Genomic DNA, 27,063 nt, shown 5'->3' with positions numbered 1-27,063 from the left:
ATGGTGAGAGTTTCTACTGCTTGTCTTCATCCATTCCTACCCCTACCTTGGCCAGAATGATCATCAGATCTCTCCGCAACTGAGAAAATTTGTACCATTATGGGCAGGGCCCTCTAACTAGCTCAGGTTTTGACAATCTAATGCACTAATTGGACAGAATTTGGCACATTGTATCTCAGGAGGTCATCCAACAACTCTATCAATCAATGCACAGCTGAATAGCTGCTTGCATATGAGCCAGAGATGGAGCAACATGTTATTGACTTTCTCAATGTGTGAATTTCTTTGTCTTGAACAGGCCTCTGCAGTATGTTCTTGAGCTCACACCACAAAGAATTCATATTACTTATTTTTCGATTCAGTATTCCATTATCTTGTCTTGATAAGTTGCCCCAAAAAATGATTCTGTATAACATTATAAACTGAAACTAACAAAGTTATTTTTTATGTCACCTACATCTGACAACATCTGCACTGTAAATTAAGATTTGTGTAGGCACTTCAGTAATTATGTTGTATCCTTCTCCTAGCTGAATTTATCTTCAACTTAAAATCTCAAAAATTTAACACCATTACCTTCATCTCTCAGCTTGTCATCATATTTTAGGTATCCACAGCTGGGAAACATATTTGGTGTTCTGAACCGCAATTAGCATATTTTTTCAAAGTTTAGTGACAAAGAATTGGCTAGGAAACATTTATTAATGTCCATGAAAATTTCATCAACCAATCTTTCTAAAGCGATATTTCATTGGATATTTATTAGAATGTTTGTACCATTTGCAAACAAAAGCAAACTTGGAATATGGTCATGTTATTGATGAACAATTATTGATATACATGAAAAAAAATAAGGGTCCTAAGACGGAACATTGTGGGACACACCATTCTAATTAGTTCCCAACTGGATAATTTATGATAGCTTAATACAGGAATCTTTTCTATTGACATCCTTTGTTCCCTGTCTGAGAGATACAAAGAACGTAGCAGTATGAGCTCACTTATCAACATTGCAACCCCTCTAGCCTGGGTGCATCTGTGATTCAGTTGGGAAGGGAGCTGTAAAGCCTTGTATTCTCTCCTGAGGCAAGCTGTCTGGCCCTCAATTGTTAACTCGACCTTGATATCTAGGATAGTGACACTGGGGCTTAGCTGATATCCGAACTGGCCCACACATTTTCTAGTGGGGATAGATTTGGGTATCTTGCTGGTCACAGGACTACATCAGCACCATGCTGCCAATTCACAGAGTCATGTGTCATGTATGAATAATGTTGAAAGATGGTACCACTCTACTGTTGCATGAGAGGTAAGACATGAGAACACAGGAGGTCTGTGGCATATTGTTATGTTGTCAGAATTCCCACAAACACCATTTGCTCAAACCAGGTGGCCCCCCACGCCATGACTCCAGGAGTCCTTGCTTCTCAGTCACTGCAATAATCCAGACATGGACATTTGTATTGCAGTGCTAACAGCATCCTACATATGGGATGATAATTTCCTAGACCAGCTGCTGCTAGTCTCCAGCCAATGGGTAAGGATGCCGTGGAATGCTGCATGGAGTCAATTACTTGTTCTCAGATCGCATGCACAGATGTGAAGGGCCTGCAATATGCTTAGTGCACAATACGGTGATCCTCCCTCGTGATGGTCACATGTGGTCAACTGGGACTTTCATGGTACCTATGCCTGCCCTCATGTTCCTATACACTCCATCACCCACTATCACATTCATATGTTCCACAAATGTAGATATTGCACAATTTGATCAGCCAGTCAAATGGAGTCCCACAATGATGCCTCTTTCAAGCTCTGTTGATAATACTTTCCCACTTGATTGTGAGGCATCTCTGTGTCCTCCACAACAATCACTCATTATCTGATACTGTTTGTGTCCTTTCTATATCCTACCATATCTCGTAACAACACTAAACATGAACAAAAATAATGTACTCTCATTGTTGTTCTAGCTGTCATAGAGAATTGCAACTCCATCATTCATACCCACCAATACTGTCAGTATATGAAGTTACATTCACATCTGAGTATGTCTTCTTGGTGCTTTACTTTTTTGTCAGCTAGTGTATTATTTGTAGTTAGATGATTGAAAAGTGAAATTGATATTATCTTTGCCAAAATTATTGCGAATTCTGGCAAAAGTGAAATTGAAAGGAAAATTAGTGCTATTCATTTATCTCCTTTCTTATACAAAGGTTTAACAGCAGCATCTTTCAACCATTCAAGAAATATTGCACTGATAAATGATTTTTCACAAATAACATAATGTTTTACTAAACTTAGAAGAAAATTCTTTAGTTAACCTTGTTGATGTTTTATCATAATTTCTAGAATTTTTTGATTTTAAAGATTTTATGGTTGACATTACTTCTAGTGTAGTAAAGGTCATATTGTTTTACTGAAGTTATTTGTAATGGCTGGTCTGAGACATTCCATGATACCATCTGCTGAACCTGACAACTTCATCTTTCTGTAAAAGGCTCATTAAAATGTTTTGCAAAACTGCACACGTCTGTTACCAATGTATCTTTTACTCTTAATGCTATCTCCTGCTATTCATTTGTGGTTCTATCAGTCTCCTCCTTTGCCTTATCCCGTCTTCTCTTTATTTTGTTATCTGGTGTGACCATTTTTCTCTTAATGCATTTACTTTGGTATCTGTATTACTGTTTCCATTATTGTGCAATAACCTTCAGTATTTTGCAGTATGGTTTTCAGGGATCTATAGCATCAACATCAGATCTGTTTCTGACTGACAGAAACAGTTTCCTTTTTACCTTACAAGATACATTTATTTGTTGAATAATTCATGGATTCTTTGTAGACTTTGCCCTAATTTGGATTACTTTGGGAAAGAACACCTTTTAAATAAGGTAAGGACTTTATTACCGGTAAGAAATATGTTGTATTTTTCTTTCATACTGTGAGCACTGTTCACTTCTTCGAAGAGTTTACAAAAACATTAAATTTTTGTTTTACTGACTATCTTCTTGATTGTTGAACATTTTCAACCAACAACTGTTTGAGCTGATGCAGAAGGCCATTATTATTTTGTTCAGTTTCCTTCTCAAATTGAAGGTTTGTTTCAGTCCTAACCTTTCATAAAACTTTATTTCTTTTTGACCTTCCTATACTAAAAAGGTGCTGCTGTGACACTTGTAACTGTGGTATGTTTCATTCATGACAGTGCCACCCTCCTCCTCCCAAGTTTTCTATTAGCCCAGCCTGTTTACCCTTTCCTTTCCTGTTGAAGTAAAGGTCATGCTTTGCATAATTTCATCTACTGACATCATCAGCTGAAATTAATATGTAACCCTGCACCCAAAATAAGCAGCCATTACAACTCTTCTAATAGAAGAATTTAAATGAGGCCAATCATGGCAGCTCAGAGCAGATACAAACTAAGCATTGGTATGTCTCAATTCTGATGCAGTCTTTTCAACTTTGGATTATTTTTCACAGTAAAGTTCCCACTGAACAACATATGACAAAAGCTTGTCAGTTTTTAGACTTACCTACTTCTAGTGATTTACATGTAAAAGCATATTCAATGGCTTATCTCACCACAATGATCAAATGTCAAAAATATGCTGTCTATTAAGATTACTTTTTTTTTTTGAGTCATCAGTCTTCTGACTGGTTTGATGCGGCCTACCATGAATTCTCCTCCTGTGACAACATCTAAGAACACATTGACACCGGTGTGTCAGACCCACCATACTTGCTCCGGACACTGCGAGAGGGCTGTACAAACAATGATCACACGCAAGGCACAGCGGACACACCAGGAACCGCGGTGTTGGCCGTCGAATGGCGCTAGCTGCGCAGCATTTGTGCACCGCCGCCGTCAGTGTCAGCCAGTTTGCCGTGGCATACGGAGCTTCATCGCAGTCTTTAACACTGGTAGCATGCCGCGACAGCGTGGACGTGAACCGTATGTGCAGTTGACGGACTTTGAGCGAGGGCGTATAGTGGGCATGCGGGAGGCCGGGTGGACGTACCGCCGAATTGCTCAACACGTGGGGTGTGAGGTCTCCACAGTACATCGATGTTGTCACCAGTGGTCGGCGGAAGGTGCACGTGCCCGTCGACCTGGGACCGGACCGCAGCGACGCACGGATGCACGCCAAGACCGTAGGATCCTACGCAGTGCCGTAGGGGACCGCACCGCCACTTCCCAGCAAATTAGGGACACTGTTGCTCCTGGGGTATCGGCGAGGACCATTCGCAACCGTCTCCATGAAGCTGGGCTACGGTCCCGCACACCGTTAGGCCGTCTTCCGCTCACGCGCCAACATCGTGCAGCCCGCCTCCAGTGGTGTCGCGACAGGCGTGAATGGAGGGACGAATGGAGACGTGTCGTCTTCAGCGATGAGAGTCGCTTCTGCCTTGGTGCCAATGATGGTCGTATGCGTGTTTGGCGCCGTGCAGGTGAGCGCCACAATCAGGACTGCATACGACCGAGGCACACAGGGCCAACACCCGGCATCATGGTGTGGGAAGCTATCTCCTACACTGGCCGTACACCACTGGTGATCGTCGAGGGGACACTGAATAGTGCACGGTACATCCAAACCGTCATCGAACCCATCGTTCTACCATTCCTAGACCGGCAAGGGAACTTGCTGTTCCAACAGGACAATGCACGTCCGCATGTATCCCGTGCCACCCAACGTGCTCTAGAAGGTATAAGTCAACTACCCTGGCCAGCAAGATCTCCGGATCTGTCCCCCATTGAGCATGTTTGAGACTGGATGAAGCGTCGTCTCACGCGGTCTGCACGTCCAGCACGAACGCTGGTCCAACTGAGGCACCAGGTGGAAATGGCATGGCAAGCCGTTCCACAGGACTACATCCAGCATCTCTACGATTGTCTCCATGGGAGAATAGCAGCCTGCATTGCTGCAAAAGGTGGATATACACTGTACTAGTGCCGACATTGTGCATGCTCTGTTGCCTGTGTCTATGTGCCTGTGGTTCTGTCAGTGTGATCATGTGATGTATCTGACCCTAGGAATGTGTCAATAAAGTTTCCCCTTCCTGGGACAATGAATTCACGGTGTTCTTATTTCAATTTCCAGGAGTGTACATTGTATCAACCTGTTCATTCTCCTTGTCAGTGTTTTCTAAATATTTCTTTCCTCTCAAATTCTCCAGATAACCTCCTCATTCCTTACCTTATCAGTGCAACTAATTTTCAACCTTCATCTGTAGCACCACATCTCAAATGCTTTGATTCTTTTCTGTTCAGGTTTTCACACAATCTATGTTTCACTACCATATGATGTTATGTTCCAAATGTAAATGGTTCAATGGCTTTAAGCACTATGGGACTTAACAGCTGAGGTCATGTCCCCACCAAATGTACATTCTTATAAATTTCTTCCTCAAATTAAGGCCTATGTTTGATACTAATAGACTTCTCTTGGCCAGGAATGCCCTTTTTGCTGTTGCTAGTCTGCTCTGTCCATCACTGGATATTTTACTGCCTAGGTAGCAGAATTCCTTCATTTGCTTCACGACCAACAATCCTGATTTTTAAGTTTCTGGCTGTTCTCATTTCTGCTAGTTCTCATTACTATTGTCTTTCTTTGATTAACTCTCAGTCCAGTTCTGTACTCAGTAGACTGTTCATTCCATTCAGCAGTTCATGTAATTCTTCTTCACTTTCACTTAAGATAGCAATGTCATAAGTGAATCATATCATTGATATCCTTTCACCTTGAATTTTAATTCCACTCCTGAACATTTCTTTTATTTCCATCATTGCTTCTTCACTGTAGAGATTGAACAGTAGAGGTGAAAGTCTACATCCCTATCTTACACTCTTTTTTAATCCGCGCCCTTTGTTCTTGTTCATCCACCTTGTTCATCCACTCTTGTTATTCTCTCTTGGCTCTTGTACATATCTCTCCCTATAGCTTATCCTTATTTTTCTCAGAATTTCAAACATCGTACACCATTTTACACTGCTGAACTCTTTTTCCAGGTCAACAAATCCTATGAATGTGTCTTCATTTTTCTTTAGTCTTACTTCCACTATCAACTGCAATGTCAGAATCGCTTCTTGCTGGCTTTACATTTCCTAAAGCAAAACTGATCATCATATAACACATCCTCAATTTTCTTTTCCATCCTTCTGTATATTTTTCTTGTCAGCAACTGAGATACATGAGCTGTTAAGCTGACTGCGTGATAATTCTTGCACTTGTAAGATCTCGCAGTCCTCAGAATTGTGTGGACGATATTTTTCCAAAAGTCTGATGGTGTATTGCCAGACTCATGCATTATACATACCAATGTGAATAGTTGTTTTGTTGCCACTTCCCCCAGTGGTTTTAGAAAATTTGATGGAATGTCATCTATGCCTTCTGCCATATTTGATCTCAAGTTCTCCAAAGCTCTTCTAATTTCCATTTCTAATACTGGATCCCCTATCTATTCTAAATTGACTGCTCATTTCTTCTTCTACCACATTAGACAAATCTTCCCCCTCATAGAGGCCTCCATGTACTCTTTCCACTTATCTGCTGTCTCCTCTGCATTCAACAGTCGAGTTCCTGTGGCACTCTTAATGTTACCATTCTTGCTTTTAATTTCACTGAGGATTTTTTTGACTTTCCTGTATGCTGAATCAGTTCTTCCAACAATAATTTCTTTTCCAATTTCTCCACATTTTTCATGCAACCATTTTGTCTTAGCTTCCTTGCAGTTCCTATTTATTTTATTCCTCAGTGGCTTGTACTTCTGTATCCATGAATTTCCCTGAACGTTTTTGTATTTCCTTCATTCATTGATCAACAAAAGTATTTCTTCTGTTACCCATGGTTTCTTTGCAGTTACCTTCTTTGTACATATGACTTTCTTTCCAACTTCTGTGATTGCCCTTTTTAGTAATGTCTGTTCCTCTTAAACTATACTGCCTATGGAGTTATTCCTTATTGCTGTATCTATAGCCTTAGAGAACTCCAAGGATACCTCGTCATTCCATAGTACTTCAGTATACCACTTCTTTGAGCATTGATTCTTCTTGGCTAATCTCTTAAACTTCATGCTACTCTTCTCAGTACTACATTGTGATCTGTGTCTATATCTGCTCCTGGGTATGCCTTACTAACCAGTATCTTATTTCTGAATCTCTGTCTGATAATGATGTAATCTAACTGAGATCTTCCCATACCACCCAGCGCCCCCCTCCCCCCCCCCCCTCCCCCCACCAAGTGATACAGATAGCCGTACTGTAGGTGCATCCTAATGGAGGGGTATCTGTTGAGAGGCCAGACAAACGTGTGGTTCCTGAAGAGGGGCAGCAGCCTTTTAAGTAGTGGCAGCGGCTACAGTCTGGATGATTGACTGATCTGACCTTGTAACACTAACCAAAATGGCCTTGTTGTGCTGGTACTGCAAATGGCTGAAAGCAAGGGGAAACTACAGCCGTAATTTTTCCCAAGGGCATGCAGCTTTACTGTATGGTTAAATGATGATGGCATCCTCTTGGGTAAAAAATTCCGGAGGTAAAATAGTCCCCCATTCAGATCTCCAGGCGGGGACTACTCAAGAGTACGTCGTTATCAGGAGAAAGAAAACTGGCATTCTACGGATCGGAGCGTGGAATGTCAGATCCCTTAATCGGGCAGGTAGGTTAGAAAATTTAAAAAGGGAAATGGATAGGTTAAAGTTAGATATAGTGGGAATTAGTGAAGTTCAGTGGCAGGAGGAACAAGACTTTTGGTCAGGTGAATACAGTATTATAAATACAAAATCAAATAGGGGTACTGCAGGAGTAGGTTTAACAATGAATAAAAAAGTAGGAACGTGGGTAAGCTACTACAAACAGCATAGTGTACGCATTATTATGGCCAAGATAGACACGAAGCCCATGCCTACTACAGTAGTACAAGTTTATATGCCAACTAGCTCTGCAGATGATGAAGAAATTGATGAAATGTATGATGAGATAAAAGAAATTATTCATGTAATGAAGGGAGACAAAAATTTAATAGTCATGGGTGACTGGGATTCAAGAGTAGGAAAAGGGAGAGAAGGAAACATAGCCCGTGAATATGGATTGGGGGTAAGAAATGAAAGAGGAAGCCGTTTGGTAGAATTTTGCACAGAGCATAACTTAATCATAGCTAACACTTGGTTCAAGAATCATAAAAGAAGGTTGTATACATGGAAGAATCCTGTAGATACTAGAAGGTATCAGATAGATTATATAATGATAAGACAGAGATTTAGGAGCCAGGTTTTAAATTGTAAGACATTTCCAGGGGCAGATATGGACTCTGACCACAATCTATTGGTTATGAACTGTAGATTAAAACTGAAGAAACTGCAAAAAGGTGGGAATTTAAGAAGATGGGAGCTGGATAAACTGACTAAACTAGAGGTTCTACAGAGTTTCAAGGAGAGCATAAAGGAACAATTGACAGGAATGGGGGAAAGAAATACAGTAGAAGACGGATGGGTAGCTTTGGGGGATGAAGTAGTGAAGGCAGCAGAGGATCAAGTAGGTAAAAAGATGAGGGCTAGTAGAAATCCTTGGGTAACAGAAGAAATATTGAATTTAATTGATAAAAGGAGAAAATACAAAAATGCAATAAATGAAGCAGGCAAAAAGGAATACAAACGTCTCAAAAATGAGATTGAGAGGAAGTGCAAAATGGCTAAGCAGGGATGGCTAGAGGACAAATGTAAGGATGTAGAGGCTTATCTTACTAGGGGTAAGGAAAATTAAAGAGACCTTTGGAGAAAAAGAGAACCACCTGTATGAATGTCAAGAGCTCAGATGGAAACCCAGTTCTAAGCAAATAAGAAAAAGCAGAAAAGTGGAAGGAGTATATACAGGGTCCATACAAGGGCGATGTACTTGAGGACAATATTATGGAAATGGAAGAGGATGTAGATGAAGATGAAATGGGAGATATGATACTGCAAACTATCAGTTTAATAAGTCACAGCTGCGAAACACTAACACAAATTCTTTACAGACGAATGGTAAAACTGGTAGAAGCCAACCTCGGGGAAGATCAGTTTGGATTCTGCAGAAATATTTGAACACATGAGGCCATACTGACCCTACGACTTATCTTAGAAGATAGATTAAGGAAAGGCTAACCTACGTTTCTAGCATTTGTAGACTTAGAGAAAGCTTTTGACAATATTGACTGGAATACTCTCTTTCAAATTCTGAAGGTGGTAGGGGTAAATTACAGGGAGCGAAAGGCTATTTACTATTTGCACAGAAAGCAGATGGCAGTTATAAGAGTCGAGGGGCATGAAAGGGAAGCAGTGGATAGGAAGGGAGTGAGACAGGGTTGTAGACTCTCCCTGATGTTATTCAATCTGTATATTGAGCAAGCAGTAAAGGAAACAAAAGAAAAATTTGGAGTAGGTATTAAAATCCACGGAGAAGAAATAAAAACTTTGAGGTTCACCGACGGCATTGTAATGCTGTCAGAGACAGCAAAGGGCTTGGAAGTGCAGTTGAATGGAATGGACAGTGTCTTGAAAGGGTGATATAAGATGAACATCAACACAAGCAAAACGAGGATAATGGAATGTAGTCAAATTAAGTCGGGTGATGCTGAGGGAATTAGATGAGGAAATGAGACACTTAAAGTAGTAAAGGAATTTTGATATTTGGGGAGCAAAATAACTGATGATGGTTGAAGTAGAGAAGATATAAAATGCAGACTGGCAATGGCAAGGAAAGCGTTTCTGAAGAAGAGAAATTTGTTAACATTGAGTATAGATTTAAGTGTCAGGAAGTCGTTTCTGAAAGTATTTGTATGGAGTGTAGCCATGTATGGAAGTGAAACATGGATGATAAATAGTTTGGACAAGAAGAGAATAGAAGCTTTCAAAATGTGGTGCTACAGAAGAATGCTGAAGATTAGATGGGTAGATCATATAACTAATGAGGAGATATTGACTAGAATTGGGGAGAAGAGAAATTTGTGGCACAATTTGACTAGAAGAAGGGATCGGTTGGTAGGACATGTTCTGAGGCATCAAGGGATCACCAATTTAGTATTGGAGGGCAGTGTGTAGGGTAAAAATCATAGAGGGAGACCAAGAGATTCAGAAGGATGTAGGTTGCAGTAGGTACTGGGAGATGAAGAAGCTTGCACAGGATAGAGTAGCATGGAGAGCTGCATCCAACCAGTCTCAGGACTGAAGGCCACAACAACAACAAACATGAACAGTAATCAGCATGGAGACGTGAACTTTTTTATATTTCCTTCTTTCATTATCAGTCACGTTATGTCTTCTTTTACCTAAGCCTTTCCCACAGTTGTCCACCTGTGTAGCTTATTGGACAGCATTCATTTCTGATTCCTGGTACGCCAGGGTGCCAGTTGAAGAGATATTTGACTGAGCAGTAGCAGCACCAGATCTGTTAATCCAACAACAATTGGGAAAGCAATGTGCACACGCTACACCCCTCTGTACCACATTTCAGTGACATCATTTGCTGAAGATGACACAGACTGAGAGTCCCATCTGTGGCTAGAACAGTGGTGTTACTTCCATAGTTAACTTCTAGTATTTATATTGGCCCCATAGCTTCTGCAACTGACTATAATTCATGGACATCAACTTCTCTTCAACTGAAATACTTACTCATCACCACTGTACCTACAGCCTCAGGGAATTCCAAACACCTCACTTAAACATCAGCCAATCATCTCAAAACTGAAATGTGAGTCTGTATCTGCTCCTAAGTATGCCTTAAACGCTAATATCTGCTTTCAAAATCTTTTCTCTCTGTTATTTTATCCAGCTGAAGCTTATTGTATCTCCAGATCTTTTTCAGATGTATCTACTCCTCATGTTATATTTGCTCTTCTGGTGATGCTTGAACAGTGGTTTTGCTATAACTATCTGAAATTTATTGCAGAAGTGAGGAATCTCTCTTCTGTTATTCCTATTAGGAGGGTAATTTTCTCCCATGATTATGTCTTATATTATGTTTCCCGCTATGGTGTTCCAGTTCTTAGTGACTGTTAGTTTTTCATCTCCCTTTATGTACTGAACCATCCACTCATTGCCCTCATACAACATGCACCCATCACTTCATTTTCTGGCATTGGATTGATGTTGTTTCTGGTGAGAATAACTCAATCACTAAACTGCTCACAGAAACTCACTCTTTGTCCTACATTCCTATTCATAACAAAGCATACTTCTGTTATAGCATTCCCTGCTGCTCTTAATATTACTCTATATTTGTCTGACTAGATCCTTATTACCTTTCCATTTCACATCACTAACTCCTACCAAATCTGTATACTGTTTTTGCATTTCCCATTCCAGATTTTCTGGTTTTCCTGCTACACTCAGACTTCTGACATCCCACATCCACTAGACAGAATGTTTCCTTATGTTGATTTTCTAACCATTTTTTTATGATTACCTCCACCTAGTAGCCCCCTCCTGGAAAGCCAGTGCCAATGCAGACATAATCATGACACTTTTTCAGTTACAAACCACATTTCCTGCAGACACACATTATGTGTCTTTCATTCAGTGGTTTCTATTGTCTTGTGCAATGTCTTGCTGTTTTGAATACTCAACAAATGAATCTGGAAGAAGTTTTAATTGTTTAATTTATTTATTTACATGTATTCCATCAATCCATATGGTGGTGTGTTTAACCTGATTGTGGAATGTGTGGTGATGCTGACCAGAGGGGTACAAAGGGCACCAGTATGTTTATAAATTTAACCCTGAATAGTAACACTGATGAGTAAACAATAATAATAATAAATAAAAAAATAAAAAAAATATTCACATGAACCGAAATAAATCATATGAAAGCACATGTCACAGTTACAAAAATGTTTCAATTATGATGCCCTCCAAATAGAGCACTGCCAGGCACTCAAACTTGATGATTCTGCATTGTACTTTGCATTCATTTTTTCAGTGTTAATAGTGATCTTCAAGAAATAAGCAGCAGTTAGTATAATATGTGAAGTAGACATATTATATATTTTTATTCAAGATTTCAGAGCAATTTTTCACTACTTTAACCTTGACTGACTAAAGCACATGTAAACAGAAACATCACCTCACTTTTATATACTGGCATTCATAGACACATACACACAGAAAAGGTACTTATATGAAGACTTTCATTGTTGAAAGTGGTTCTGCTATTGGTAAAGTTCTTATTTATTGTTGCTAAGCAGGCAAAAAGGTAATATAAGTAAAACAGCAATAGTAAGAAAATAATTGCGGCTCATATCTGCTTACCACAAAGAGGTTTATTGTCCTTGTGTGCTCCAATTTGTAATATATATCCCAAAAGAACTCTTTAAAGGCATACCATGGAGGAAAATCTGTCTCATCTGTTAATGTGAGGCTCATATTTAATGGCACACTAAACGTCAATTCTCCTGCATTTGCGAGAAGGAATGCATCAGTTATTAACTTGGCATGTGTTATTTCAGATAGCCTCTGCGAAGACTTATTGGCATGTAGATTTTGCGTGATGAGTCCCCAATTGGTTGGATCATAATTTACAACAAACAGACCTGTAAATTGATAAAACAAAATAAAATAAAATGGTGATTCATTTCAAACGTCTATCTTTCTAAATTATTTATTATGGGGCTGAATAGAGATACGAAAAAGTGACAACAGTTGCAAGTGATAGAAACTGTGATTAACAGCTATGTATTGCAGAATATTTGGAATAGTAAGAGTTTATTGTTGTGTGCCTCTCTATAGTGTGAGGTTAGCTATTATGAATGCAGTGGTGATTTGTAGAGTTTTTTCTAGGAGGTAAACTGGAAGATGGTCTACAAAATCCCAAATAACTAACATAAAATGACTAAGAATGAATAACAAAATAATTCTTTGACCAGGCCATAGGTGTACTGCTGGTTCATAGTGTCCAAAGGGCACAATATTTTGGCGATGAGACGTGTCACCACTGATAGGTGCACTGTTGAAATGAGCTCTGTAGTGTGCATGACCAACTTATATCCCCTCTCACAGTGAGCCATTTCCTCAGTGGTCTGTGCCCACTTTCTTGAGTCAGCGGTCATAGAGACACTAGTGTTGGTATGTGCTCTGTTTGCTTGGTTGCCATATCATTTTGTTTGCTGAGAGTCTTGTTAATTAAACTCAGTGCTGGTTCCTAAACCTTGCTAAGATTATAGCAGCAATCTCAGTTGATGAGATTGCTCCTTGTGTAAATTTCCATGGCCTCTCTAGTGATGCTGTCCCAGTATTTGGAAGTGTGTGCCAAAATACTGGTACGTTCATACACCATCACATGATTCTCAGACAAACAGTGCTCTGTGACTGTTGACTTGGGATACATTAGGTGAGTCTTCCTCTGATGTTGCTGGCAATGATCTTTGATAGTACACACTGTCTGTCCAGTATACGTCTTTCCACACTGACGCATAATCTGGTATACACTGGTCTTTCATACACCATGATCATCTTTGACACTTCTTAATAATGTCTGTGTTTTATTTGGTGGGTAAAAGATTGTTTTTACTTGGTGCTTCTTGAGTACGCATCCAGTTTTTTATGATAGTGTGCCAGTGTATACATACAGGCAGTGGCTGCCTCTTCCTCCATGACTTCTTCCATTTCCACAGGTTTTACTGTTGTGGTGGGGTGGAGACCATGCCTAACCTGGCATTCTGGATACCCTTTTTCTTGGAATACAGTTCTGAGGCTTTCCAGCTACTGAGGCAGACTTTCTGTGTCTGAGATGACGTGTGCCCTGTATTCTACTGTTTTTAGTACCCCATTCCTCTGTGAAAGGTGGTGGCAGTTGTCCACATGCAAATAAAGGTCAGTGTGTGTTTTCTTCTGATACACACCAGTGCCTAGGCTACCATCAGCTCTCCTCTTGAGCATGATATCCATGAATGACAATCTTCCTTCTGCTTTGGTCTCCATAGCAAATTTGATGTTAGGCTGTAGGAGCTCAAATGTGTAAGGAAGTCATGGAGTTTGTCCCTTCCATGGGGCCAGATGAAGGAGGCGTCATCCACATAATGAAAAAAACATGTGGATTTCCATTTGGATGATGCCAGAGCTTCCTTGTCAAAATACTCCATATAAAAATTCATAATCACAGGCATGATTTGTATTTTCCATTGTACAGATAATACATGGAGGTCAGGACAAGCCTGAAAAGGTTGGTGGCCTTCTCATCAAATTTCTGAACAATAAGTTCTAGTGATTTTTGTAGGGGGGTGGGGGGGTGGGGGGGGGTGGGGGGCACACTGTTGGATACCGAAATGATGTCAGAACTTGCCAGGATATCTGAGTCTTTTATCCTGAAGCTACTGATGCATTTTATAAAATCCACAGAATTACTCATGTGACTAGGGCACTTACCCATATAAGAGCTTAGCATTCCCATTAGGTATTTTGCCAGCAAATAGGTAGGTGTAATGATGTTGCTGGCAATGTGGTGCAATGGCACCCCATCTTTCTGGATTTCGGGGAGTCCATAAAATTTTGGCTATACAGGTCCTTGTAACAGTTTCTTGGTGACCCCCTCTGGTAAATCCACATCCCTGACAAGAGCCATCACCTTTTCTTCGCCTTCTTAGTGAGGTCAACATTGATCTTCCTATAGGAGTCATCATCTAGTAGGCCCTGCATCTTCTCAATGTAGTTCTTGTGGGAAAGAACAACAGTAGCATTGCCTTTATCAGCAGGTAAGACAACAATTTCAGGACACACTCTCAGATCCCAAACAGCTACCCTCTCTCTGATGGTAACATCTGTCTTTGTAGGTTTAATTCTAATCAGAGCACAGCAGGTTCACAATGTACTTCTTCAGCTGCTTCAGGTGGTAGTTGCACCACAACATGTTCAACTGCACTGAAGATGTCCATGACTGGTGTGAACTTAGGGTTGGGGCAAAGTTATGTACCTTATCTAGGACTGAAACCACATTGTCACTCAGCTCCATGTCAGTCAGATTGATGACCATTTTGCATGGAATCTACTTTGTCTCAGAGGTGAGAGAATTTTGATATTTGATGTTCTATGACCTTCCTAGACATGGAATCAACTGCCACTTAGGTAACACCATCCATACAGTCCCAGATCAAGGAATTAAAGTGATTAGGAATTAATGTGACTAGTTCTTGGGAGTTATACTCAAGGCTTTAGCAGGTGAACTGCACCCTATCATGTATCAAGGAAAGGCTGGCCCACTTCTTAACATTCCTAGCTGCTGCAGAATCGATGTGTTGCATGACCTTAGCAAAGTTTGGCACAACAAGTTGGGCACAACACTCTTCAGAAATTCAAGAGCACTCAGCAAACGGCATCTTCAGTGGTGCAGTTTGTTGAATTTCTTCATGCTGTGATTCATTTCCTCCCCGTACAGGTATATGATGTGATTCTGCAGTTTCTCCTGGTACATTTGTTAATAGAACAATCCACACATGTACTGCTGGTTCATAGTTATTTTGGTGATCAAACATGCCACCACCAGCAGGTGCACTGATGAACTGAGCTCCTGAGAGTGCATGAACAACTTATATCCTCACCCAACCCTGCGAACCATTCCCTCTGCTATCTGTGGCCGTGGTCATGCATCAGCAGTCATGCAGATGTTAACATCAGTGTCTAGTAGCAGTGAGCTGAGTGCTTTGACCACTCTGGTCACCAGATCATATTGTTTGCTGAGTGTCTTCTTAATTAAACTCAGTGCTGATTCCCAAGCCTTGCTAAGATTATAGCCATGATCTCAGATAATGAAATTGTCCCTGCTGCAAGTTTCTATGTCCTCTCCAAGTATGTGGAAGTTGAGTCGAGATCCTGGTACGTTCATACTCCATAACATGATTCTCAGACAAACAGTGCTCTGTAACCACTGACTTGTTGCAATACATTAGTTGAGTGTACCTCTGGTGTTCTCGGCAGTGATTTTCAACAGTGTGCACTATCTGTCCAATATATGTCTTCCACAATGACACAGAAGCTAGTATTCACCAACTTTCCACAAACTGAGATCATCTCTGATGCTTCCCAATAATGCTCATGTTTTACTGGGTGGGTAAAGAAAGTTTTTACTATGTGCTTCTTCAATATGTGTCCCATTTTCCCCAACAGTGCACCAGTGTATGGTATAAAGGCAGTGGTTCAAACACAGAGAGACTGTCCCATGAGCTGGAACACCTCAGTAGTGTATTCCAAAAAACAGGGATTCCGGATGGCAGATTAGGTGCGCTCTCCACCCCACCACAATAATACAACCTGTGGAGATGGAAGAAGTCACAGAGGAATAGGTTGCCACTGACAATAGATTATTGACCGACATTCACAAATACTAGTATGGTATGATCATGCATTAATGATGAGTGATGATGGTTCGCAGAAGAAGTTATGACATATGATTAGAGTACTGTACACTACCACATTTTCAGGTGACGCTACCCTGCCATAGGACCAACAGAACATGATAATAAATGAATGATTGGAGCAAACCTTGCATAAAATAGATGAACATTATATGAAGAAGGACTGAACAAGAAAAGGAAAGTACTACTGCAAAACTGAAGAGGAAGAAAAATATAAACTATACAATTCATAATTTATCCTAATTTGAAACTAAAAAACTGGTTGCAGAGTCATGTTTGCAAACAAGAAATATTAGTTTCAAAGAATTTATTCACTGACAAAAGAAATAGTATGTGAAACACTTTACAATAACACATGGGAGCATACACATAAAACAGAATAAGTAAAAGACCCTCCATCACCAGTGATCAATAAATGGCAAAGAAAACATAAGAACAGTGATACAGAGATGCTCAAATGTGATTTTTACTTACGCTTATAATATCACCATACACAGTTAACTGAAAAATTATATATTTTGATGGCTCTTTAAAATACTGAGTGTACTGATTGCATTATGACTATTGCACCATTCAAATATCTAAACTTTGGTTTACTGTTATAAGTTTCCTGTGTTCCACCTGTTATTAAAATACTAATTGTAATGATAATTTGTCCATTTAATGCTTTGTTGACTGTAATCTTACACTATTCATGTATTTCAAAGCAATAAAACCTTATTTTTTTAAATAATTAAACAGGTAAGTATTTTTGTATTGGCATATTGCTTTTTGCTTTATATTCATGACCATAATTGACAACTGCTACTGGAGAAAGTTAAATAAGATTAAATTTCTTGGAATGGTTTAAATGTAGATAGAAAATAGTGAATACTTGATTAATTTGTTTACAATTGTGAAATGTTTCTTGAAATGTGTTGATAAATTAAATTCAGAAGCCCCTAATCCTCAATTATTTCTGTATAACTCTGTTCTTCTTTGAATCATTAGTCTTCTGACTCAGTTAACTCTCAACCCAAATTCTGTACTCATTACACTCTTCATTTTGTTCAACAGATCTTGTAATTTTTATTCACCTTAATTTAGGATAGCAATGTCATCTCACCTTGGATCCCACTCCTGAAGTTTTCTTCTGTTTCTGTCATTGCTTCTTCAATGCATAGAGTAAACAGAAGGTGTGAAAGACTGTACCCCTGTCTTATAGCAGTTTTAACATGAGTACTTCATTCGTGGTCTTCCAGTCTTATTGTTATCTCTTGATTCTTCCAAGCATTGCATATTACGTCTTTCCCTGTAGCTTACTCCATTTTTCTCAACTTCCTCAGTTGTGAACATCATGCACCATTTTGCAATGTTGAACACTTTTTTCAGGTCAACAAATCCTATGAACAGGTCTTGATTTTTCTTCAGTCTCACTTCCATTGCAAGCACAACTGGTACCTTTATGTTTCCCAAAGCCAAACTGATCATTATATAATGGCTCCTCAGTTTTTTTTCCATTCTTCTGTTTATTATTCTTGTAAGTGGCTTGGATGCAACTTTTAGCTGTTAATCAGTTGAAACAATTGTCCTTGCCCTTACCTGCTCTTGTTATATTTGGAACAGTGTGGGTGAAAATTTTCTGAAAGTCTGATGGTATGCTGCCAGTCTCATACATTCTATACACTAACTTGAATAGATATTTGATTGTCACTTCCCCCAACTATCTTATAAATTCTGATAGAATATTTTCTATCCCTTCTTCCTTATTTGATCACAACTCTTCCTGGGCTCTTTTAAACTCTGAATCTAAATCTTTCATAACAATTCTGACTTCTTTCACATCATCAGACAATTGTCCCCCCCCCCCCCCCCCCCCCCTCCCACAGTCAGTGTTCTCCTTCTACTGATCTGCTCTCTCCTCTGCATGTAACAGTGGAATTCTCACTGTACTCTTAATGGTACCAACATTGCTTTTAATTTTATGGAAGGTTGTTTTGACTTTCCTGCATACTAAAGTCGATTGTTCCAATTATCATTTCTTTTTCAGTTTCTTCACATTGTTCCTGCAGCCAGTTTTCCTTGGCTTGCCTGCACTTAATATTTATGTATTTCCTACGTGATTTATGTTGCTATAGTCCTATGTTTCCCTGAAGATTTTTGTACTTCCTCCTTTCATCCACCAGTTGAAATAATTCTCCTGTTACCTAAGGTTTCTTCACAGTTACATTCCTTGTACCTATGTTTGTCTGTCTAAAATGCATGACTGCTCTTTTTAGAGCTGTCCTCCCCTCTTCAATTCAACTGCCTACTGTGATATTCCTTACAATTGTCTTTAGTGAACTTCAAATGTGTCTTTATCATAACTCAGTACTTCAGCACCCTATTTCCTTCCACATTCATTCCTCCAGATAATTCTAAAACTTCAGTCTACTCTGCATCATTACCAAATTGTAGTCTGAACGTATGTCTGCTCCTGGATGTACACTCTATTATCTGTCAGAATCTCTGTCTGCTCATGATGTTACCCAGCTGATCATTGTATAATAGCTCCTCAGGTTTTTCCATTCTTCTGTTTATTATTCTTGTAAGTGCTTGGATGCAAGTTTTAACTGTTAATCTGTTGAAACAATAGTCCTTGCCCTTGCCTGCTCTTGTTATCTTTGGAATTGTGTGGATGATAATTTTCTGAAAGTCTGATGGTATGCTGCCAGTCTCATACATTCTATGCACTAACTTGAATAGATATTTGGTTGTCACTTCCCCCAACTATCTTAGAAATTCTTGAACAGAGTATTCACTATTACTAGCTGAAATTTATTGCAGAAATAATTTGGTCTTTTTCCTCTCACATTCCTAATACTAAGACTATATTTTCCAAAAAAATTTTCTTCTGCTCCTTCCCTTATGAATGTATTCCAATGCACCATAATTATTAGATTTTCATCTCGCTTTACATACCATATTACCTGTTCAATATCCTCATATATTTTCTCTATGTCTTCATCTTCTGTTTTTGATAGTGGCACATTTAGCTTCTGGATAGTGTTTTACTGATTGTATGAAAACCTGTTTGCATTGTGATATATTGTGAAATTTCGAACTTTCATGAGTACTGAGACAAATTAGTACTGGTAATTTTTAAGAGCAGTAGGCCTTAATCATTCTCTAATATCATTGTACAATTATGTGAGAAACAGATTAGTTTCAAAATTTTCAGGTGCTTTCAAAACTATATTTTTGTAAGTAACTGGTATGAGTGCTTGGATACACAATTTATTTTGTAGCAAATCAGCATTTGTGGTTCACAATTAAGCCAAAGAATACATCACCCCTGAGTTTCATTGTATATCAAAGCAAATTAGTGTGCATTTTTGAGAATTTTCAGAAGCTATCATTGTCCTTTGCATAATCCTTGTGGTGAATTGGCATTTGTGGTTTACTTACTGTAGCAGATACACACTGAAGAGCCAAAGAAACTGGTACACCTGCCTAATATCATGTAGAGCCACTGCAAGCAAGTAGAAATGCCGCAACATGACACAGCATGGATTTGACTAATGTCTCAAGTAGTGCTGGAGGGAATTGACACCATGCATCCTGCAGGGCTGTCCATAAATCTGTAAGAGTACAAGGGGGTGGAGATCTCTTCTGAACAGAACGCAGCAAGTCATCCCAGATATGGTCAATAATGTTCTTGTCTGGGGAGTCTAGTGCCCAGTGGAAGTGTTTAAACCCAGAAGAGTATTTCTGGAGCCACTCTGTACCAATTCTGAATGTGTGGCATATTGCGTTGCCATGCTGGAATAGCCCACGACTGCCAGAATGCACAATGGTCATAAGTGATCAGACAGGGTGCTTATGTACATCTCACACATCAGTGTCGTATCTAGACATATCATGAGTCCCATATCACTCCAACTGCACTTGCCCCACACCATTACAGGGCCTCCAACAGCTTGAACAGTCTCCTGCTGGCATGTAGGGTCCATGGATTCACGAAGTTGTCCCCATATATGTCCATCCGCTTGATACAATTTGAAATGAGATTTGTCCGACCAGGCAGCATGTTTCCAGTCATCAACACTCCAAAGTCAGTATTGACAGGCCCAGGAGAGGTATAAAGCTTCATGTCATGCAGTCATCAAGGGTACATGAGTGGGCCTTCAATTCTGAAAGCCCATATTGATGGTATTTTGTTGAATAGTTCACATGCTGACACTTGTTGGTGGCCCATCACTGATAACTGCTGCAGTTTGTGGAAGGGTTGCACTTCTGTCACTTTGAAAGATTCTGTTCAGTTGTTATTGGTCCCATTCTTGCAGGATCTTTTTCTGGCTGCAGCAATGTCAGAGATTTGATGTTTTACCGGATTCCTGGTATTCACAGTATACTCATGAAATGGTCGTACAGGAAAATCCCCAGTTCGTCACTACCTCAGAGGTGCTGTGTGCCATTGCTCATGTGCTGACTATAACACCACATCCAAACTCACTTAAATGTTTATAACCTGCCATTGTAGCAGCAGTAACCCATATAACAACTGCACCAGACACTTGTCTTATATAAGCAATGCCACCAGCAGAGCTGTATTCTGCCTCTTTACGTATTTACATATTTGAATATGCATGCCTACATCAGTTTCCTTCTGCACTTCAGTGTAATATCTGCTTTTATCAATTAACTCTGTTTTTGATTTTGCTAACAACTATAACTAACATCTCAATGTTTTAGGAAACCAGTAACTTTTACCACAGATTTTGTGTTGCCTTAATAGAAATCTCATTTTGTGTATCTGCTTCAATTCTTATAGGGAATTAGCAATTTTTAGCTCAACAGATTAAAATATAATCAGTGGCTTTAAATTAAAGTAATTTGTTTGCTGCCTTGTAATACACTGCACCAGCCAAAATTCAGCCCCACTGTGAATGCTGCTCTCAAACACAGGATGAATTGGTTGACATTCATAAGCAGCTGGAAATTCCCTGACTTCTGTCAAATGATTGGCATCTGCTGCAAATCAGTATGTTGGAAGAGCTCCCAGGAGTTGTGTACCTGTGATACCCATACCAGAGGTACTGGCATCTCAAGTACTATCTTCTCCTGTGGATCCTGTCTCCTCTGCAGAAAGTACAGGATCTGTCATTACCTTTACACTTGACTGTGAGTGGCATGTCAGTGGAAGATCTAGAAAACATGTACAGGGTGGATGGGGGCCAGGGAGGACTCAGAATGTTGTACTGATCCCCCTAATCAACAACTTTGAGGAGCTGTCTTTCACTGAAACTGAAACTGAGCCAGTGGGATTCAATTCAATTGTTTCGGGGAAACCTGTTCTGTCCATTGTCAAGAGGAGGCAAACACAAAATGGTAGGGAACCATTAATTGTCAACAGTTCAGACATATTGCAAATGATGATACCCCTTATGGAAATGGCAGCAAGGGACAGGAGAGGACACCAAGTGCATTCATTCTGAATGCCTGTTAAAGAGACTGTTCTGCTAGCCATTGAGGAAACGAACTGCAGATCGTGGTGCACGTTTGAACATCTGGGCTCTGACGTCATTCTTGGGTCACTCCAGTGACTGGCAGAGAAAACCATCCTTGCATGTGGAGTTTCCAGAAGCTCACAATTTGCAGCATTGTTCCCAGAAATGATCATGGCCCTTTGGCTCTGAGCTGAGTGGAGGGACTGAACCAGAGACTTTGAAAGTTCTGTGACAAGCTAGTCTGTGACTTTCTTGACTTGTGCCACAGGGTTGGGAACTATAGGGTCCCGTGAAATAGATCAGGTGTGCACTACACATCTGAGGTAGCTGACTGTGTGTGGAGTGCATGTAAAGGTCTTTTAGATTAGGGAAACTCTTCATCCAGTGCAGATAATGATCACTGTAGGAAACCCAGAAGTATCAGTGTAAGATCAGAAGAAATGCCTCTCACAGGTGAGAGTATTAAAATCCTAATGGTAAACTGCCGAAGCATTCGCAACAAGGTGCCAGAGTTTGAAGTACTCATGAAAAGCAGTGAAGCTCACATAATACTAGGTATAGAAAGCTGGTTGAAACGTGAAATTGAGAGCAGTGAGGCTTTTGAGGAAAATTTAAGTGTATATCAAAAGGATGTGATTACCAAATGGGTAATGTAAGGGTGTATTAGCATCCTATATCAATGAGTCACTGTTGGAATCAGCCATTTCATACAAATACCTGAGTGTAACACTTTATACCTGAGTGTAACACTTTGTAGCGATATGAAATGGAATGATCACAGAGGTTCAGTCAGGGATAAAGCAGGTGGCAGACTTCAGTTTATTGGTGGAATAGTGGGGAAGAGCAATCAGTCTACAAAGGAGATTGCTTACAAATCACTCAAGCAACCAGTTCTAGAATATTGCTCAAGTGTGTGGGACCTATACCACATAGGACTAATAGGGGATATTGAACATATACAGAGAATAGCAGCACAAATGGTCACAGGTTTGTTTAATCTGTGCGAGAGTGTCACAGGGATACTGAAGGAACTGAACTGGAATACTCTTGAAGATACATGTAAACTATCCTGAGAAAGTCAATTAATCAACTTTCAAGTACTGGTTTTAAATGTTTACTCAAGGAACATACTACAGCCCCCTACGTATTGTTCACACAGGGATCATGAGGATAAGATTAGAATAATTACTGCATGCACAGAGGCATTCAAACAACCATTCTTCTAGCACTCCATACGTGAATGGAACAGGAAGAAACCCTTGTAACTGGTACAATGGGATGTACCCTCTGCCATACACCTCACTGTGATTTACAGAGTCTAGATGTAGGTATAGGTGTAGAAATATTGTTGTAGGCATTGTTTTGCTGTTGCATCTGATGAGAACACCCTATCTCTGAAATGTTCACAGTAACTTAATCTATGTTCTACCTACCTATTCATTATGAGTCCTAATGCCATTATACTATTTTCTACTGCAGTTGATAGTACCCTATATTTGTATGATTAGAAATCTTTACCATCTTTCCATTTCACTTTACTGATCCTGACTACATCTTGACTCTGCATTTGCAGTTCACTGTTCCAATTTTCTAGCTTTCCTACCACATTCAAACTTATGACACGCCATACTCTAGCTAGCAGAATGTTTACCTTCATTTGACTATGCCATCTTTTTCTCATGATCACTTTCCCCTTGGCACTCCCTTCCTTAAGATCTGAATGGGAGACTAAACCAGAGTCTTTTGCTAATGGAGAGATCAGCATGACACTTTTTCAATTGCGGGCCCCATGTCCTGTTGATACACTTTATGTGTCTTTAATGCAGTGGTTCCCATTGCCTTCTGCATTCCCAAACTCTTGATTGTTGCTGATTTTCCTATCTTTTAGTGAAAGTTTCCATGCCAAGTATGACAGAGTACCCTGAATGCCCATCCACTCCTCCACCATCTTTGACAAGGCTGTTGGCAGAATGTGGGTGACTTTTTATCTTTTTATGCTGGAAGTCTTTGGTCATCATTTGATTTTCTTCAAAATTTATGCAGTGACTAGGTTCAAACCCAATACGGACATTTTAATTACTAGTCAAAGACATGACCCATAGACCACAGGTCCCACTGTGGAACTGCAACAAATAGTCACAGCATATCACAAATACAAATTACTAGCTGTTGCCCATGACTGTGCTCACATATCAATAGTTTTGTTATGATGATTGTTAGTGAATAAGTAAGCTACTGTACTGAGCATAGGTCACAAGGTTCATCTTCCCTGCCCAACTGCCCAACCTCACAATGCAGTGCATGCACAGGGTTGCTGCAGAGTGGGGTGTGCAGAGGGGCATGAGCAGAAGCACACTATATAAATAACACTACTGGAGTAGCTACAAATTATGTAATGTGTATGTTGCACAGCAGATTAGTAATTTTTAATGTGATTTATATTTGCTGATGTAAAAAACAGAGTTCCATTCTCTGCTTTATTCTCTTAGAGAACAATATGGAATAAACATGTTGAGGATTGTATAAGCATTACACTGAATTGTTTATGTAGAACATATCAACCAATAAAAGGCTTTTCGCAAATATGGCGAAGCACAAAAGTCAAAGAATAAATAGCTTTTTCAGAGAGTATACATTTTATCCTAATACACATAATATTATTCAAATCAATAAATATCTTATACTAATGACAACATTATGAAAGGATAGATTACTACCATCATGTAGTCTAGATGTTGGGTTGCAGGCAGGCACAACAAAAAGACTATTAAACACATAAGCTTTCAGCCAGAAGGCTTCCTCTGAAATAGGCAACATACGCACAAATATTCATGCAAATAAATGCAGCTCACACACACACAACCACTGTCTCTGGTTGCTGTGGCCAGACCAGCTCTGGCAACCAGAGACAGTGGTCATGTGTGTGTGGGCTGCATTTGCATGAATGCATGTGTGTATGCTGTCTGATTTGCAAGGTGGCCTTCTGGCCAAAAGCTTACATGTTTAGTAGTCTTTTTGTTGTGCCTGTCTGCTATATGGTGAGTAGTAATCTATCTTTTTCGTAACATTGTCATTATTTCATCTTTGATTTTCCCTTGTTTAATATCTTGTAATACACACATTCTAAAGTAGCATGTGTCCTTACTCTGGGTTCAAGATCACACTAAATATAATTAAAAGTTATTCCACAGTTTATCCTGAAAATGTAACCAACAGAGTTACTTTCACACTTACTACATTACTGTGGATTTCTGCACATTAAATCATGCGCCAACTCAGAGAATCGGATATCTCTCCCTAAAGAATTATTGTTGTTTATCTTTGCAAAGACATCAGAAATTTAATTAGAATAATCATGTTAACTGGTACATTTATTATACTGACCTATGATATCAGGATTGATAAGAATAGAAACGTCAGAGGGTGGCATGTTGTCTAAGTTAATTGTTCGCTCTTCCTTCATCCATCCCACCACATTCCAGAATCTCTCCTGTGGTTGATCACTTTGTACAAGCACTAGTGGTATATACCATTGGAGATCCTGTTCTCTTTCAGATAATCTGTCTGACTTGTTTAGAATAAAAGCTTTCTGTAAAAATAAGCAATCTACTTGTCTTGATAATGTAATTACCACTACTCAGCAAAATCAGCACCATATTATTCACTATAAGTACAAAAACTAGATTATTAAGGTATATGGTTAAAATTAAAAAGTAAAATATCTGTATTTGACTGCAATGTCATTCAGTATATTACACTTCAAAATTATGAGAACATTGGAAATTACAGGACACGAAGGTGTCACAATGGAAGGTGCATTTATTTATTTATCCTGGAGATGATATTTATGACATAGGATGTAAGTGCAAATGCTGAAAAACATGTATCCTCCATTACAATAGTTTTTACATATACATGGACTGTGAAGGACAAACTATGCAATTAAACTTAAGAATTAATTGTAAACTGACTATAGTTAAATTAAAGATTGTGGTACTGTAAGACAATCCTTACTTGAAAGTTTGGGGACATAGCAGTGCCATTACCAGACAGTCCTTCAAAACTGAATGGCTTTTTCTTGTCTTACGGCAAAACAAAGGACTGCATACTGACATACTGTGATTAATCCTTCAAGTAAAGAGTTGGATGGTCCCACAATGGCAGTGTTGTAGGAAATTTAAATTTTGTTCCCACACCAAGGAGACTTCCTGGTACAGAATTTATCTTCTCTGTAGAACAAGCATCATACAGCCTCCATCAGCACCAAACAGAAGAAATTAGGCAAGAACTGTCCTACATGTTGCATCAAGCTTGGCTACCATGTGATAACACCTCTTCTGCAGAGAGAGCAGCTACTTTTTTCCTTCATAATGATAATGAAGAGATAGTTTTACCCACTGACAAGGGAAATGGCATAGTTAACATATTTTGACACAGGATGATTACATCCCTGAAATAGGTTTACTACTCAATGAACCAGCTTACAGAAGATTGTGTAGTGGCCCCAAAGAAGGGTTAAATGCGAGTAACATAAAGAAGGGATACCCTCATAACCAGTACTTGGTAACTGGGTGCAGCCACTTACTACCTAGTGAGGTACTTTTGGGTGGATTTTATTTGATGGCTGAAGTCTTTGAGGCTGGAACCTACTGATTTACTTGTAAGTTTTAACATGGTATCTCCACTCACAGAGTTCCTCTGGAATAGTCCTTGAGTTTGATAAGTGAAAAAGTGGATGAGGAATTGATAAAGTTTTCTCATCCTGCACTGACATCCACAGATTTTTCATTTAATGGCAACATTTTTTAACACAATGATGGAGTGGCTACGGGTAGCCACCTATCGCCCATAGTTGCCTGTTTATTCAGGCATGACTTCAAAGCTAGCGCACTGAGGGCTTTAGCTTTGAAACAATATGTTTCTGCAAATACACTGACGATACTTTTATGGTCTGGCCTCATGGATGTGATGCTCTCAACCACATTTCAGACCACTTCAACTGTCTTCAGCCCAGCAATAAATTTAGCATGGAGGTCAAAGGTGATCAGAGGCTTTCATTTTTGAACATCATAGTTTACAAAAAACATTAAGGTACTCTGGGCCAGAGTATTCTCTGAAAGCTGACACATACGGATCAGAATCTGCAAGCTGAGAGTTGCCATTCATCGTACCAATGCAATGGCATCCTTAGAACTCTGGAACACAGAGCTTATGTT

The 27,063-nt window shown here is 39.5% G+C and overlaps 1 protein-coding gene across 2 annotated transcripts in view; it reads right to left on the bottom strand.

The window, feature by feature from the left end:
- Window positions 1-27,063, bottom strand: part of LOC124546164 (aminopeptidase Ey-like) — a 225,205-nt gene that overhangs the window by 49,920 nt on the left and 148,222 nt on the right. For both annotated transcript variants that reach the window (XM_047125016.1, XM_047125017.1), the window contains exons 12-13: window positions 25,232-25,436; window positions 12,286-12,566 (exon numbers count right to left, since the gene is read on the bottom strand). In XM_047125016.1, coding sequence (XP_046980972.1) covers window positions 12,286-12,566; window positions 25,232-25,436 — 486 coding nt within the window. The remainder of the gene's footprint in view (window positions 1-12,285; window positions 12,567-25,231; window positions 25,437-27,063) is intronic.

This window comes from Schistocerca americana, chromosome 1 (assembly GCF_021461395.2).
Source record: "Schistocerca americana isolate TAMUIC-IGC-003095 chromosome 1, iqSchAmer2.1, whole genome shotgun sequence".
Classification (NCBI taxonomy): Eukaryota; Metazoa; Arthropoda; class Insecta; order Orthoptera; family Acrididae; genus Schistocerca; species Schistocerca americana.
This window is presented reverse-complemented; position numbering and strand designations above follow the sequence as displayed.